We start from the raw sequence: 16,989 nt of genomic DNA on the forward strand, positions 1-16,989 counted from the left end.
AGAAAACCAGAGTTAAACATTTTCCAAAAGTGAAATATAAGAAAATTCCATTAATTTTCTCAAAGATTCCCGAAGTGGCCCTTCTTTCCTTTTATTTCACCTTTTCTTTTTCTACAGAGTACTACTCAGGCTGTTTGTGAAAATGTGAAAAACCACTACGTGCCCATATCAATATTATTTTATTTTTTAAAAAAAAGGGTAAGTGACTGAACAGAAGGTTGCAGTACAATAATGGAAACATGTTCAGTCTAAACTGAGTAGCTCTCATGACCAGCTTCAACTCCAAACCTTAAAATAAGGAGATTTAACACTGAGGCAGGAGTGATGTCAGTATCATGGCTGAATAAGACTTCCCTCATTAGTGTCTCCCCCACAGAAAAACAACAACTTGGCATCTATCCACTGACAAAAGGGTCTTTGTGGGAGCTTTGGAATTCAGCACCATATGCCAAGTGGCCCAAGAGAAGTGTTGCAGCAGGTAACATGCAGACGGACTTTGACCCTGGCTGTGGGCTCTGCACTGATGCATGAGCTGGCTCCAGGGAACCCCTGGGAAAAACTATCTTAATCAATCACCCATAGACAAGACAGCCTCTGTGAAGTCCAGGTTTCCAGCAAGAAGTTCCAGGACACCACTGGAGCAAAAAAATATGAATTTGGACACACTGGAGAGGGTAAGAGAACAGTCTGACTTTACTCACATCACCCCTCTCCCGAGGCAGTACAGCTTAGGGCCACAAGAGATCTTCTGAGCCTATGATTTCTCCTACAAGGGACATAAGAGCAATGGCTGAGCACTCAACCTCCCCAGCTATGTGGGATGCTGCCCAAGAGGCTCATTTCTCTCCCGCTCCATCCAGAATACTGACTTGTGAGTGGCATCACCATGGGTGAAGAGGCTGGGAGAGCAGCAGACAGTGCACTCATAGGGCATTTAAGGAAGGCAGATCCTACTTACAGCATCAACAAGCCCACCTATGAGACACCCAGGACACCTCATCCACAGATGCCCCCAGATGACTCATGGGCACCCCGCAGTGCTCTGCACACACCTTACCACCATATACCCACACCCTGTGGCTGGCTGCCAGTGCACAATCCTGACAAGGGTAGCAAGAGTGAGCTTCGCCAGATGGATAGTGAGGACGTACAGAAAGCCAATCCACATCAGTAGGCCAGAAAGAGACAAACAACTTGAGCTTTAGTGCCACTTGGGGGAAACAAAAAGGAGGTGGCCTGTCCGCACCCACCCTGCGGGCAATGTAGAATCAAGAGGAGCTAAATAAACAAGTTCAGAATTCTGCACAAGAGGGAACAACAGCACGGAGCAGGTGTACCCACAGACATTCTGAGAAAGCCTCAGAATTCCAACCTTCCTGAAATGGAAGGTATTTCTCTCCCAAAGCAGAGAGTAAAGACTGGTAGAAGTGACTGCTACCAGTCACTTCTGGTAGCAACTTAAAATTGCAAGGAACTTGAAAAATCAAGAAAGCGTAACATCACCTAAGGGTCGCAATAATCTTCCAGTAACCAATCCCGAAGACATGCAGATCTGCAATTTACCCAATGAAGAATTCAAAATAGCTGTTTTGGGGAGACTCGGTGAGCTACAAGAAGACACAGAAGGACAATTCAACAAAATCAAGAAAACAATACACAAACAAAATCAGATTTTTTTTTTTTAACAAGAAATCAGAATTTTAACAAAGAGAGAGAGCATAAAAAAGAACCAAACAGAAATTCTGGAGCTGAAGAATATAATGAATGAAATTTTTAAAATGGTATAGCATTAACATCAGAGTGAAATCAAGCAAAAGAAAATAACCTACAAGTTAGAAGACAGGAACTTTGCAATTATCCAGTCAGGGGACAACAATAACAACAACAGCAACCGAAGAATTAAAGAAATGGTATATGGATGATTTTCAAATTACTGGAGTTCCAGAGAAGATGAGATAGAGAAGGGGGCAGAAAGCTTATTTAAAGAAATAATGGATAAGAACTTCCCAAATCTGGAGAGATTTGGATATCCAAGTTCCTGAAGATCATAGGTCACCAAAGAAAATAAATTTGAAGAGAACCTCTCCAAGACACATTATAATAAAACTATCAAAAGTCAAAAACAGACACTCTTAAGAGCAGCAAGAGAAGAAGAAGCTTGTAACTTACGAGGGAAGGCTAACAGTGGACGTCTCAGTAAAAAAGTTGCAGGCAAGGAGTGAGTGGAATGATACATTCTAACTGCTAAAAGAAAAAACTGCCAACCAAGACTACTCTACCTGGCAAAGTTATCGTCTAGAAACGGAGGAGAAATAAAGACATTCCCAGACAAACAAAAGCTAAGAGAGTTCATCATCACCAAACCTGCCTTACGACAAATGCTGAAAGGAGTCCTTCAAGCTGAAATGAAAGGACGTTAATTAGTAACATGAAAACATACAACACACTAGTAAAGGTAAGTATATAGTCAAATTCAGAATACCCTAACACTGTAAATATGATGGTGTATTAACCACTTAACTCTATAAAGGTTAAAAGACAAGAGTATTCAATGAAGCAAGAGAGGGCCCTCAACTATGAATTCTGTAGCAATGCCCTCCATGCTCAAAGGGAATGCGGGATGGATGACAGCTGCCTGAATTCCCCTCTAATGATGATGCTGTTCATGCAGAAAACTCCATCTTGCTGTTTTTCAATATAAAGAATATGCTGATGAAAAGCAAAAAAAAAAAGACAAGAGTACTAAAAGTAACTATAGATATAATTTGTTATTGAATACACAATATAAAGAGTTAAGCTGTGATGTCCAAAACAAAAAAGGGGTGGGAATAATAAAAGGGTAGTTTTTATATTTGATCAAAGTTAAGTCATCAACATAAAAGAGATTGTTTTATCTATTAAACATTTTACGTAAGACTCATAGTAACCACAAAACAAAAATCTACAGTAGATTCACAAAAGATGAAGAGAAGGGAACCAAAGCATACCATTATGGAAAATCATCAGTTCACAGAGGGAGGCAGCAAGAGAGGAAAAAAGGAACAAGGGAAATATAAATCAGCCTCAGATAACTAATAAAATGGCATTACTATGTCCCTTATCTATCAACAACTACTCTAAATGTTCCTGTATTAAATTCTCCAATCAAAAGGCATAGAACGGCTGGATGGATTAAAAAATAAGACCCAACTATATGAGCCTACAATTCCTTGCGGCTTTAAGGACACAGACTCAAAGTGAAGGAATAGAAAAAGATACACTTACATAAGTGGAAACCAGAAGAGAGCAGGGGTAGCTATATTTCTATCAGACAAAACAGAGTTTAAGCCAAAAACTGTAACAAGAGATAAAAAGGTCATTATATAATGACAATGGGGTCAATTCATTGAGAAGATTTAACAATTCTAAATATATATGCACCCAACATCAGAACACCTAAATATATGAAACGAATACTAACAAATCTCTAGGGAGAAAAAGACAACTATACAATGTTAATAGGGGAATTAAAGATATGGAAGCAGAAAACCATAATTCAAAAAGAGACATGTACCACAATGTTCACTGCAGCACTATTTACAACAGCCAGGACATGGAAGCAACCTAAGTGTCCATCAACAGATGAATGGATAAAGAAGATGTGGCACAAATATACAATGGAATATCAGTCAGTCATAAAAAGAAATGAAATTGAGTTATTTGTAGTGAGGTGGATGGACCCAGAGTCTGTCATACAGAGTGAAGTACGTCAGAAAGAGAAAAACAAATACCGTATGCTAACACATATATGTGGAATCTAGGACAGGAATAAAGACACAGAGGTAGAGAATGGACTTGAGGACACGGGGAGGGGGAAGGGTAAGCTGGGATGAAGTGAAAGAGTAACACTGACATATATACACTACCAAATGTAAAACAGATAGCTAGTGGGAAGCAGCTGCATAGCACCGGGAGATCAGCTCGGTGCTTTGTGACCACCTGGAGGGGTGGGACAGGGATGGTGGGAGGGAGGCGCAAGAGGGAGGGGATATGGGGATATATGTATATGTATAGCAGAAATTAACACAACACTGCAAAGCAATTATACTCCAATAAAGATGTTAAAAAAAATAAAAAACAAAGATATGGAAGCAACCTAAGTGTCCATCAAGAGATGAATGGATAAAGAAGGTGCAGTTTACATACACAACGGACTCCTACTCAGCCATAAAAAAGAATGAAATTTTGCCATTTGCAACAACATGGATGGACTTGGAGGGCATTATGCCAAGTGAAATAAGCCAGACAGAGAAAGACACATACTGTGTGACGTCACTTACATGTGGAATCTAAGAAATACAACAAACTAGTGAATAGAACAACAAAGAAACAGACTCTCAGATGTAGAGAACAAATTAGTGGTTACCAGTGGGGAGAGTGAAGCTGGGAGGGACAAGATACAGATAGAGGATTAAGATGTATATTACGGGGACTTGCCTGGTGGCGCAGTGGTTAAGAATCCGCCTGCCGATGCAGGGGACATGGGTTCAAGCCCTGGTCGAGGAGGACCCCACATGCCACGGAGCAACTAAGCCCGTGTGCACAACTACTGAGCCCGCGCTCTAGAGCCCGCGAGCCACAACTACTGAGCCCGTGTGCCACAACTACTGAAGCCCGCATGCGTAGAGTCTTTGCTCTGCAACAAGAGAAGCCACCACAATGAGAAGCCCGCACACTGCGAAGAAGAACAGCCCCTGCTCACCGCAACTAGAGAAAGCCCGTGGGCAGCAACAAAGACCCAATGCAGCCAAAAATAAATGAATTTATTTAAAAAAAAACTCTAATAAATTTTTTTAAAAGATGTATATTATATATACATAATACATATCTTCCAGGATAACCTAGAAGAAATGGATAAATTCCTAGAAACATAAAACCTACCAAGACTGAATCATGAAGAAATAGAAAATCTGGACAGACCAATAATAAGTAAGGAGTCTGAATCAGTAATGAATATCCTCCCAACAAAGAAAAGCCTAGGACCACATGGTTTCCTTAGTGAGTGCTACAAAACATTTAAAGAGGAAGTAACACCAGTCCTTCTCAAACTCTTCCAAAAAACTGAAGCAAACAGAACATATTTTATGTGGCCAGAGTTACCCTAATAACAAAACCAAACAAAGACAACACACAAAAAAGAAAATTACAGGCCAATATCTCTGATGAACACAGATGCAAAAATGCCCAACAAAATATTAGCAAACTGAATTCAACAATACATCAAAAGGATCATACAGGGACTTCCCTGGTGGCACAGTGGTTAAGAATCCGCCTGCCAGGACTTCCCTGGCGGTCCAGTGGTTAAGACTTCGCCTTCCAATACAGGGGGTGTGGGTTCGATCCCTGGTCGGGGAGCTAAGATTCCACATGCCTCGAAGCCAAAAAACCAAAACAGAAGCAATACTGTAACAAATTCAATAAAGGCTTTAAAAATGGTCCACATTAAAAAAAAAAAAAAAGAAAGAATTCGCCTGCCATTGTAGGGGACACGAGTTGGAGCCCTGGTTCGGGAAGATCCCACATGCTGCGGAGCAACTAAGCCTGTTCACCACAACTATTGAGCCCACGCTCTAGAGCCCATGAACCACAACTACTAAGCCTGCATGCCACAACTACTGAAGCCTGCGCGCCTGGAGCCCGTGCTCCACAACAAGAGAAGCCACCGCAATGAGAAGCCCATGCACCGCAATGAAGAGTAGCCCCTGCTCGCCACAACTAAAGAAAGCCCGCACACAGCAACGACGACCCAACGCAGCCAAAAATAAATAAATAAAATTTTTTTAAAAGATGATCTTCAAAAAAAAAAAAAGGATCACACATCACGATCAAGTGAAATGTATTCTAGGGATGAAAGGATGATTCAACATCCCCACATCAATCAATGTGATACACCACATTAACAAAATGAATGATATAAACCACGTGATCATCTCAATAGATGCAGAAAAACCATTTGAGAAGATTCAACACCCATTTATGATATAAACTCTCAGTGAAGTGGGTATAGAAGGGACATACCTCAACGTAGTAAAGTCCACATACAACAAATCCACAGCTAACATCATACTCAATGGTGAAAAACTGAAAGCTATCACTCTAAGATCAGGAACAAGACAAGGATGCCCACTCTCGCCACTCATTTTCAACACAATATTGAAAGTCCTAGCCAGAGCAATGAGGTAAGAAAAAGAAATAAAACATGCCCAAATTGGAAAGAAGAAGTAAAACTGTTACTATTTGCAGATGACATGATTTTATGTGCAGAAAACCCTAAGACTCCACCAAAAAATTATTGGGAGTAATAAACAAATACAATAAAGTTGCAAGATATAAAATCAACGTACAAAAATCTGTTGCATTTCTATACGCTAGGCAGAAAGAGAAATTAAGAAAACAATCCCATTTATAATCACAATAAATTTAACCAGGGAGGTGAAAGATGTGCCCTGAAACCCGTAAGACAGTTGAAAGAAACCAAAGAAGACACAAATAAATGGAAAGATATTTCATGCTCATGGATTGGAAAATTTAACATTGTTAAAATGTCCATATTAAGGGACTTCCCTGGCAGTCCACTGGTTAGCACTCTGCACTTTCACTGCTGTGGGCCCTTGTTCAATCACTGGTTGGGGAACAAAGATCCTGCAAGCCATGCCTCATGGCCAAGAAAAAAATAAATAAAGCCAATTAAAAAAAAAAACCGCACACACACACACAACAACAAAAAAGGTATTTCCCTGGCGGTCCAGTGGCTAAGACTCCACACTCCCACTGCAAGGGGTGCGGATTCAATCCCTGGTCAGGGATCCCACATCCTGCATGGTGCAGCCAAAAATAAATAAATAAAATGTCCATATTACCTAAGACAATTTACATTACAGATTCAATGTAATCCCTATCAAAATCCCAAGGACATTTTTCACAGAAATAGAACAAAAATTCTGAAATTTATACAGAAACAGAAAAGATCCTGAATAACCAAAACAATCCTGAGAAAAAGAACAAAGCTGGAGGCATCACATTTCCTGACTTCAAACTATATTACAAAGCCATACTAATACAAACAGCATGGTATTGGCAGGAAAACAGATACATAGATCAATGGAACAGAATGAGAGCCTAGAAATAAAACCAAACATATATGGACAATTTATGACAAAGGAGCAAAGAACATACAATGGAGAAATGATATCTCTTCAATAAATGGAGTTGGGAAAACCAGACAGCCACATGCAAAAAAAAAAAAAAAAAAAAGGAACTAGACCACTACCTCACACCATACACAAAAATTAACTCAAAAATGAATTAAAAACTTTAATGTAAGACCTGAAACCATAGAAGTCTAAGGGAAAAAAAGGCAGTATCCTCTCTGACATCCATCTTAGCAATATCTTTCTAGATATGTCTCCTCAGGCAAGGAAAACAAAAGCATAAATAAACAAATGTAATTATATCAAATGAAAAAAGCTTCTGCACAGCAAAGAAAACCATCAATAAAATGAAAAGACAACCTACCCAATGAGAGAATATATCTGCAAACATATCCAATAAGAGGTTAATGTGAAAAATATATAAAGATCTCATACAGTTCAAGAACAAAAACAAAAAAAACAACCTGATTAAAAAATGGGCAGAGGACCTGAATAGACATTTTTCCAAAGAAGACATACAGCTGGCCAACAGGCACATGAAAGGTGTTCAACATCACTACTCATCTTGGAAATGCAAATCAAAACCACATGAGATATCACCTCACACTTGCCAAAATGACTATTATCAAAAACACAAGCAATAACAAATGTTGGTAAGTATGTGGAGAAAAGAGAATCCCCTTGCACTGTTGGAATGTAAATTGGTACAGCCACTATGGAAAACAGTATGGAGATTCCTCAAAAAAAATTAAGAATAGAATATGATCCAGTAATTCCACTTCTGGTTCTTTATCCAAAGAACATGAAAACACTAATCCAAAAAATTATATGCACTCCTATGTTCATCATGGCATTGTTTACAATCGCCAAGATACAGAAACAACCCAAGTGTCCATCAACAGATGAATGGATAAAGAAGATGTGAGATATACATACACACACACAAACACACATACACACAATAGAACACTTCTCAGTCATAAAAAGAAGATGAAATCTTGCCATCTGTGACTACACGGATGGACCTTGAGGGTACTATGCTAGTGAAATAAGTCAGATGGAGAAGGACAAATACCATAGGATTTCACTTACATGTGGAATATAAAAAAGTAATAAACAAACAAAACAAAATAAATGAACAAACCAAACCAAACAAAAACAAACAAAGTATTGGATACTGGGGGCGGGGAAATGAGTAAACAGGATCAACTGTACAGTGATGAATGGAAACTAAATTTTTGGTGGTGGGCAAGCTGTAGGGGATACAGAAGTAGAAATATAATGTTGTACACGTGAAACTTATATAATGTTACAAATCAATGTTACCATAATAAAATTATATTAAGTTAAAATAAGTGCAAGGAAGGAAGGAAACAAAAACAAACTGAATGACTAGAAAAAAAAAGTGAAACGCTAAAAAACAACTGGTGTTGAATTGGGTGTGGGTAAGACTTGAGAGGGAGATTATAAAATCTAGGATTCTGTACTCAGATAAAACAGAATGTATAAACAATGCATTATCAGTATGGTTTCTAATGAAATGATCGCTCAGATCTCAAACAGATGAACCAAAGGTTTTGTCCTTCATTCAAAAACATGAAAAAAAGCTGGTAAATAAATACACTTTTTTATTGTTTTAAATTGTTTCAGAAATGTATTTTGATGCCTTGCCTTAACATTCGTTTTCAATAAACTGACCACCTTGTTCCTGCTTACAATAAAGGTCCTTCACTATATTTAATGTCTCACTATTATCTTTAAATAAAGACTTTAAAATATTTCCCTATATCCTTATTATGAGACTTTGCCATTCTATTTATTACATTTCCTATTGCATTTCCATCTTTGGCCTAAACAATTAAATACATGACACACATTAGGCACACACATCATACCTTACAAGCATACATCATATACTTCCAACAGATTTTATCCAGAACATACATCACTCAGGTACTACCAGTGCATTATAAAGAGAAATTATTTTTCAATTGTATAGTTGATAGGCCAGCTAAAATCAATGATATCTTCACAAAATTGAAATATAAACTATATTTGCAGAGACAGAAAAGTGACCAGGTTTCTAAATTTTTGAATGCTAAGTACCGGAGGACTTCCGAGAAGATGGCGGAAGAGTAAGACGCGGAGATCACCTTCCTCCCCACAGATACACCAGATGGAACAACTCCTACAGAGCACCTACTGAACGTTGGCTGAACCTACTGAACGTTGGCAGAAGACCTCAGACCTCCCAAAAGGCAAGAAACCCCCCACATACCTGGTTAGGGCAAAAGAAAAAAATAAACAGAGACAAAAGGATAGGGACGGGTCCTGCACCAGCGGGAGGGAGCTGTGAAGGAGGAAAAGTGTCCACACACTAGGAAGCCCCTTCGCGGGCAGAGACTGCGGGTGGCGGAGTGGGGGAGCTTCGGAGCCACGGAGGAGAGCACAGCAACAGGGGTGCAGAGGGCAAAGCGGAGAGATTCCAGCGCAGAGGATCAGGGCTGACCGGCACTCACCAGCCGAGAGGCTTGTCTGCTCACCCGCTGGGGCGGGCGGGGCTGGGAGCTGAGGCTCCGGCTTCGGTTGGAGCACCAGAAGAGGACTGGGGTTGGCGGCATGGACACAGCCTGCAGGGTGCTGGCGTGCCGCGGCTGGCTGGGAGGGAGTCCGGGGAAAAGTTTGGACCTGCCTAAGAGGCAAGAGACTTTTTCTTCCCTCTTTGTTTCCTGGTGCGCGAGGAGAGGGGATTAAGAGTGCTGCTTAAAGGAACTCCAGAGACGGGCGCGAGCCACGGCTAGAAGTGCGGACCCCAGAGACAGACATGGGACGCTAGGGCTGCTGCTGCCGCCACTGGGAAGCCTGTGGGCGAACACAGGTCACTATCCACACCGCCTTCCGGGGAGCCTGTGCAGCCCGCCACTGCCAGGGTCCCGGGATCCAGGGACAGCTCCCCGGGAGAACGCACGGCGCGCCTCAGGCTGGCAACGTCACACCGGCCTCTGCCGCCACAGGCCCGCCCCCGCACTCCGTGACCCTCCCTACCACCCCCGCCCCCCCCCCCCCCCCCCCCCCGGCCTGAGTGAGCCAGAGCCTCCGAGTCAGCGGCTCCTTTAACCCCGTCCTGCCTGAGCAAAGAACAGACGCCCTCCAGCGACCTACACGCACAGGCGGGGCCACATCCAAAGCTGAGCCCCTGTGAGCTGTGAGAAGAAAGAAGAGAAAGGGAAATCTCTCCCAGCAGCCTCAGAAGCAGCGGATTAAAGCTCCACAGTCAACCTGATGTACCTGCATCTGTGGAATACATGAACAGACAACGAATCATCCCAAATTAAGGAGCCGTGTGGATAAAAGGCTCTTGGTGCTGCAGCCAGGAGTTAGTGCTGTGCCTCTGAGGTGGGAGAGCCACCTTCAGGACACTGGTCCACAAGAGGCCTCCCAGCTGCACATAATATCAAACGGCGAAAATCTCCCAGAGATCTCCATCTCAACACCAGCACCCAGCTTCACTCAACGACCAGCAAGCTACAGTGCTGGACATCCTATGCCAAACAACTAACAAGACAGGAACACAACCCCACCCATTAGCAGAGAGGCTGCCCCAAATCATAATAAGTCTACAGACACCCCAAAACACACCACCAGACGTGGACCTGCCCACCAGAAAGAGAAGATCCAACCTCATCCACCAGAACACAGGCACTAGTACCCTCCACCAGGAAGCTTACACAACCCACTGAACCAACCTTAGCCACTGGGGACAGACGCTAAAAACAACAGGAACTACGAACCTTCATCCTGCAAAAAGGAGACCCCAAACACAGTAAGATAAGCAAAATGAAAAGACAGAAAAACACACAGCAGATGAAAGACCAAGATAAAAACCCATCAGACCTAACAAATGAAGAGGAAATAGGCAGTCTACCTGAAAAAGAATTCAGAATAATGATAGTAAAGATGATCCAAAATCTTGGAAACAGAAGAGACAAAATGCAAGAAACACTTAACAAGGACCTAGAAGAACTAAAGATGAAACAAACAATGATGAACAACACAATAAATGAAATGAAAAATACTCTAGAAGGGATCAATAGCAGAATAACTGAGGCAGAAGAACGGATAAGTGACCTGGAAGATAAAATAGTGGAAATAACTAATGCAGAGCAGAATAAAGAAAAAAGAATGAAAAGAACTGAGGACAGTCTCAGAGACCTCTGGGACAACATTAAACGCACCAACATTTGAATTACAGGGGTTCCAGAAGAAGAAGAGAAAAAGAAAGGGACTGAGAAAATATTTGAAGAGACTATAGTTGAAAACTTCCCTAATATGGGAAAGGAAATTGGTAATCAAGTCCAGAAAGCACAGAGAGTCCCATACAGGATAAATCCAAGGAGAAATACACCAAGACATATATTAATCAAACTGTCAAAAATTAAATACAAAGAAAGCATATTAAAAGCAGCAAGGGAAAAACAACAAATAACACACAAGGGAATCCCCGTAAGGTTAACAGCTGATCTTTCAGCAGAAACTCTGCAAGCCAGAAGGGACTGGCAGGACATATTGAAAGTGTTGAAGGAGAAAAACCTGCAACCAAGATTACTCTACCCAGCAAGGATCTCATTCAGATTTGATGGAGAAATTAAAACCTTTACAGACAAGCAAAAGCTGAGAGAGTTCAGCACCACCAAACCAGCTCTACAACAACTGCTAAAGGAACTTCTCTAGGCAAGTAACACAAAAGAAGGAAAAGACCTACAATAACGAACCCAAAACAATTTAGAAAATGGGAATGGGAACATACATATCGACAATTACCTTAAATGTAAATGGACTAAATGCTCCCACCAAAAGACACAGATTGGCTGAATGGATACAAAAACAAGACCCTTATATATGCTGTCTACAAGAGACCCACTTCAGACCTAGAGACACATACAGACTGAAAGTAAGGGGATGGAAAAAGGTATTTCATGCAAATGGAAACCAAAAGAAAGCTGGAGTAGCAATTCTCATATCAGACAAAATAGACTTTAAAATAAAGACTATTAGAAGAGACAAAGAAGGACACTACATAATGATCAAGGGATGGATCCAAGAAGAAGATATAACAATTGTAAATATTTATGCACCCAACATAGGAGCACCTCAATACCTAAGGCAAATACTAACAGCCATAAAAGGGGAAATCGACAGTAACACATTCATAGTAGGGGACTTTAACACCCCACTTTCACCCATGGACAGATCATCCAAAATGAAAATAAATAAGGAAACACAAGCTATAAATGATACATTAAACAAGATGGACTTAATTGATATTTATAGGACATTCCATCCAAAAACAACAGAATACACATTTTTCTCAGGTGCTCGTGGAACATTCTCCAGGATAGATCATATCTTGGGTCACAAATCAAGCCTTGGTAAATTTAAGAAAATTGAAATTGTATCAAGTATCTTTTCTGACCACAACGCTATGAGACTAGATATCAATTACAGGAAAAGAGCTGTAAAAAGTACAAACACATGGAGGCTAAACAATACACTACTTAATAACGAAGTGATCACTGAAGAAATCAAACAGGAAATCAAAAAATGCCTAGAAACAAATGACAATGGAGACACGACGACTCAAAATCTATGGGATGCAGCAAAAGCAGTTCTAAGAGGGAAGTTTATAGCAATACAATCCTACCTTAAGAAACAGGAAACATCTCGAATAAACAACCTAACCTTGCACCTAAAGCAATTAGAGAAAGAAGAACAAAAAAACCCCAAAGTTAGCAGAAGGAAAGAAATCATAAAAATCAGATCAGAAATAAATGAAAAAGAAATGAAGGAAACGATAGCGAAGATCAATAAAACTAAAAGCTAGTTCTTTGAAAGGATAAACAAAATTGATAAACCATTAGCCAGATTCATCAAGAAAAAAAGGGAGAAGACTCAAATCAATAGAATTAGAAATGAAAAAGGAGAGGTAACAACTGACACTGCAGAAATATAAAAGATCATGAGAGATTACTACAAGCAACTCTATGCCAATAAAATGGACAACCAGGAAGAAATGGACAAATTCTTAGAAAGGCACAACCTGCCAAGACTGAATCAGGAAGAAATAGAAAATATGAACAGACCAATCACAAGCACTGAAATTGAAACTGTGATTAAAAATCTTCCAACAAGCAAAAGCCCAGGACCAGATGGCTTCACAGGTGAATTCTATCAAACATTTAGAGAAGAACTATCCCCTAGCCTTCTCAAACTCCTCCAAAATATAGCAGAGGGAGGAACACTCCCCAACTCATTGTACGAGGCCGCCATCACCTTGATACCAAAACCAGACAAGGATGTCACAAAGAAAGAAAACTATAGGCCAATATCACTGATGAATATAGATGCAAAAATACTCAACAAAATACTAGCAAACAGGGCTTCCCTGGTGGTGCAGTGGTTGAGAGTCTGCCTGCTGATGCAGGAGACATGGGTTTGTGCCCCGGTCTGGGAGGATCCCACATGCCACGGAGTGGCTGGGCCCATGAACCATGGCCGCTGAGCCTGCGCGTCCGGAGCCTGTGCTCCGCAACGAGAGAGGCCACAACAGTGAGAGGCCCGTGTACTGCCAAAAAAAAAAAAAAAGAGCTGTCAAAATACTAGCAAATAGAATCCAACAGCACATAAACGGATCATACACCATGATCAAGTGGGGCTTATTCCAGGAATGCTAGGATTCTTCAGTATACACAAATCAATCAACGTGATACACCATATTAACAAATTGAAGGAGAAAAACCATATGATCATCTCAGATGCAGAGAAAGCTTTTGATAAAATTCAACACCCATTTATGATAAAAACCCTGCAGAAAGTAGGCACAGAGGGAACTTTCCTCAACATAATAAAGGCCATATATGACAAACCCACAGCCAACATCATCCTCAATGGTGAAAAACTGAAAGCATTTCCACTAAGATCAGGAACAAGACAAGGTTGCCCACTCTCACCACTTTTATTCAACATAGTTTTGGAAGTTTTAGCCACAGCAATCAGAAAAGAAAAGGAAATAAAAGGAATCCAAATCAGAAAAGAAGAAGTAAAGCTGTCACTGTTTGCAGATGACATGATACTATACATAGAGAATCCTACAGATGCTACCAAAAAACTACTAGAGCTAATCAATGAATTTGGTAAAGTAGCAGGATACAAAATTAATGCACAGAAATCTCTGGCATTCCTATACACTAAGGATGAAAAATCTGAAAGTGAAATCAAGAAAACACTCCCATTTACCATTGAAACAAAAAGAATAAAATATCTAGGAATAAACCTACCTAAGGAGACAAAAGACCTGTATGCAGAAAATTATAAGACACTGATGAAAGAAATTAAAGATGATACAAATAGATGGAGAGATATACCTTGTTCTTGGATTGGAAGAATCAACATTGTGAAAATGACTCTACTACCCAAAGCAATCTACAGATTCAATGCAATCCCTATCAAACTACCACTGGCATTTTTCACAGAACTAGAACAAAAAATTTCACTATTTGTATGGAAACACAAAAGACCCCGAATAGCCAAAGCAAACTTGAGAACGAAAAATGGAGCTGGAGGAATCAGGGTTCCTGTTTTCAGACTATACCACAAAGCTACAGTAATCAAGACAGTATGGTACTGGCACAAAAACAGAAAGATAGATCAATGGAACAGGATAGAAAGCCCAGAGATAAACCCACGCACATATGGTCACCTTATCTTTGATAAAGGAGGCAGGAATGTACAGAGGAGAAAGGACAGCCTCTTCAATAAGTGATGCTGGGAAAACTGGACAGTTACATGTAAAAGTATGAGATTAGATCACTCCCTAACACCATACACAAAAATAAGCTCAAAATGGATTAAAGACCTAAATGTAAGGCCAGAAACTATCAAACTCTTAGAGGAAAACATAGGCAGGACACTCTATGACATAAATCACAGCAAGGTCCTTTTTGACCCACCTCCTAGAGAAATGGAAATAAAAACAAAAATAAACAAATGGGACCTAATGAAACTTCAAAGCTTTTGCGCAGCAAAGGAAACCATAAACAAGACCAAAAGACAACCCTCAGAATGGGAGAAAATATTTGCAAATGAAGCAACTGACAAAGGATTAATCTCCAAAATTTATAAGCAGCTCATGCAGCTTAATAACAAAAAAACAAACAACCCAATCCAAAAATGGGCAGAAGACCTAAATAGACATTTCTCCAAAGAAGATATACAGACTGCCAACAAACACATGAAAGAATGCTCAACATCACTAATCATTAGAGAAATGCAAATCAAAACTACAATGAGATATCATCTCACACCAGTCAGAATGGCCATCATCAAAATATCTAGAAACAATAAATGCTGGAGAGGGTGTGGAGAAAAGGGAACCCTCTTACACTGTTGGTGGGAATGTAAATTGATACAGCCACTGTGGAGAACAGTATGGAGGTTCCTTAAAAAACTACAAATAGAACTACCATATGACCCAGCAATCCCACTACTGGGCATATACCCTGAGAAAACCAAAATTCAAAAAGAGTCCTGTACCAAAATGTTCATTGCAGCTCTATTTACAATAGCCCGGAGATGGAAACAACATAAGTGCACATCATCAGATGAATGGATAAAGAAGATGTGGCACATATATACAACGGAATATTACTCAGCCATAAAAAGAAACGAAATTGAGCTATTTGTAATGAGGTGGATAGACCTAGAGTCTGTCATACAGAGTGAAGTAAGTCAGAAAGAGAGAGACAAATACCGTATGCTAACACATATATATGGAATTTAAGAAAAAAAAAATGTCATGAAAAACCTAGGGGTGAAACAGGAATAAAGACACAGACTTACTAGAGAATGGACTTGAGGCTATGGGGAGGGGGAAGGGTAAGCTGTGACAAAGCGAGAGAGAGGCATGGACATATATACACTACCAAACGTAAGGTAGATAGCTAGTGGGAAGCAGCCGCATAGCAGAGGGAGATCAGCTCAGTGCTTTGTGACCGCCTGGAGGGGTGGGATAGGGAGGGTGGGAGGGAGGGAGACGCAAGCGGGAAGAGATATGGGAACGTATGTATATATATAACTGATTCATTTTCTTGTGAAGCTTAAACTAACATACCATTGTAAAGCAATTATACTCCAGTAAAGATGTTAAAATGAAAAAAAGATAAAATAAAATAAATGCTAAGTACCTAAATATTTCACCATCACCACCTTTATTAACAGTAACCCCCAATAATAAGGATACGTAAGGAAAGTATAGTGTTGCAGTCAAATGAGAAGTGCCAGAAAATGTTTACCTTCCGATTCTGATCATAAGCAGAGTCAATCCCCAAAATGCTATTCACTTCCACATATGGATATTTCTTCTCCAGGACACTGACCACATGTTCAACTTTAACTTTTTCTCCAGTCCTTACTTTGTTATATATCTGAAGAAAGAAAAACCAGGTAACCAACTACACTTTCACATGTAAATTTTGGAGTATTTATTACAAAAGATTTCAGAATGAAGAGGAAAAATGAAAACAATAGCTAATTCTCTTAAAAAGAGCAAATGGGCCATATTAGCAATTCTCCCTTTTCCATATACTTCCTTATGCCTTCTTATGTTAGAAACTATATATTCTTAAAATGACTCAATCAGTTCATATTCACAGTAAGTCCCAAATGCAAAAATGTGTTAATTTTTTTAAAATCTGAATACTTATAAGTAATCCTTGAAATAAGAACTTATGTCCATGAAGTTTAA

The 16,989-nt window shown here is 40.0% G+C and overlaps 1 protein-coding gene across 3 annotated transcripts in view; it reads right to left on the bottom strand.

Annotated features, from left to right (window-relative positions):
• UGGT1 (UDP-glucose glycoprotein glucosyltransferase 1) overlaps positions 1-16,989 on the bottom strand; it is a 130,298-nt gene that overhangs the window by 73,524 nt on the left and 39,785 nt on the right. For all 3 annotated transcript variants that reach the window (XM_004276873.3, XM_033400187.2, XM_049712742.1), the window contains one exon: positions 16,538-16,669. In XM_004276873.3, the coding sequence (XP_004276921.2) occupies positions 16,538-16,669 (132 nt within the window). The remainder of the gene's footprint in view (positions 1-16,537; positions 16,670-16,989) is intronic.

Source organism: Orcinus orca, chromosome 7 (genome assembly GCF_937001465.1).
Source record: "Orcinus orca chromosome 7, mOrcOrc1.1, whole genome shotgun sequence".
NCBI classification, from domain to species: Eukaryota; Metazoa; Chordata; class Mammalia; order Artiodactyla; family Delphinidae; genus Orcinus; species Orcinus orca.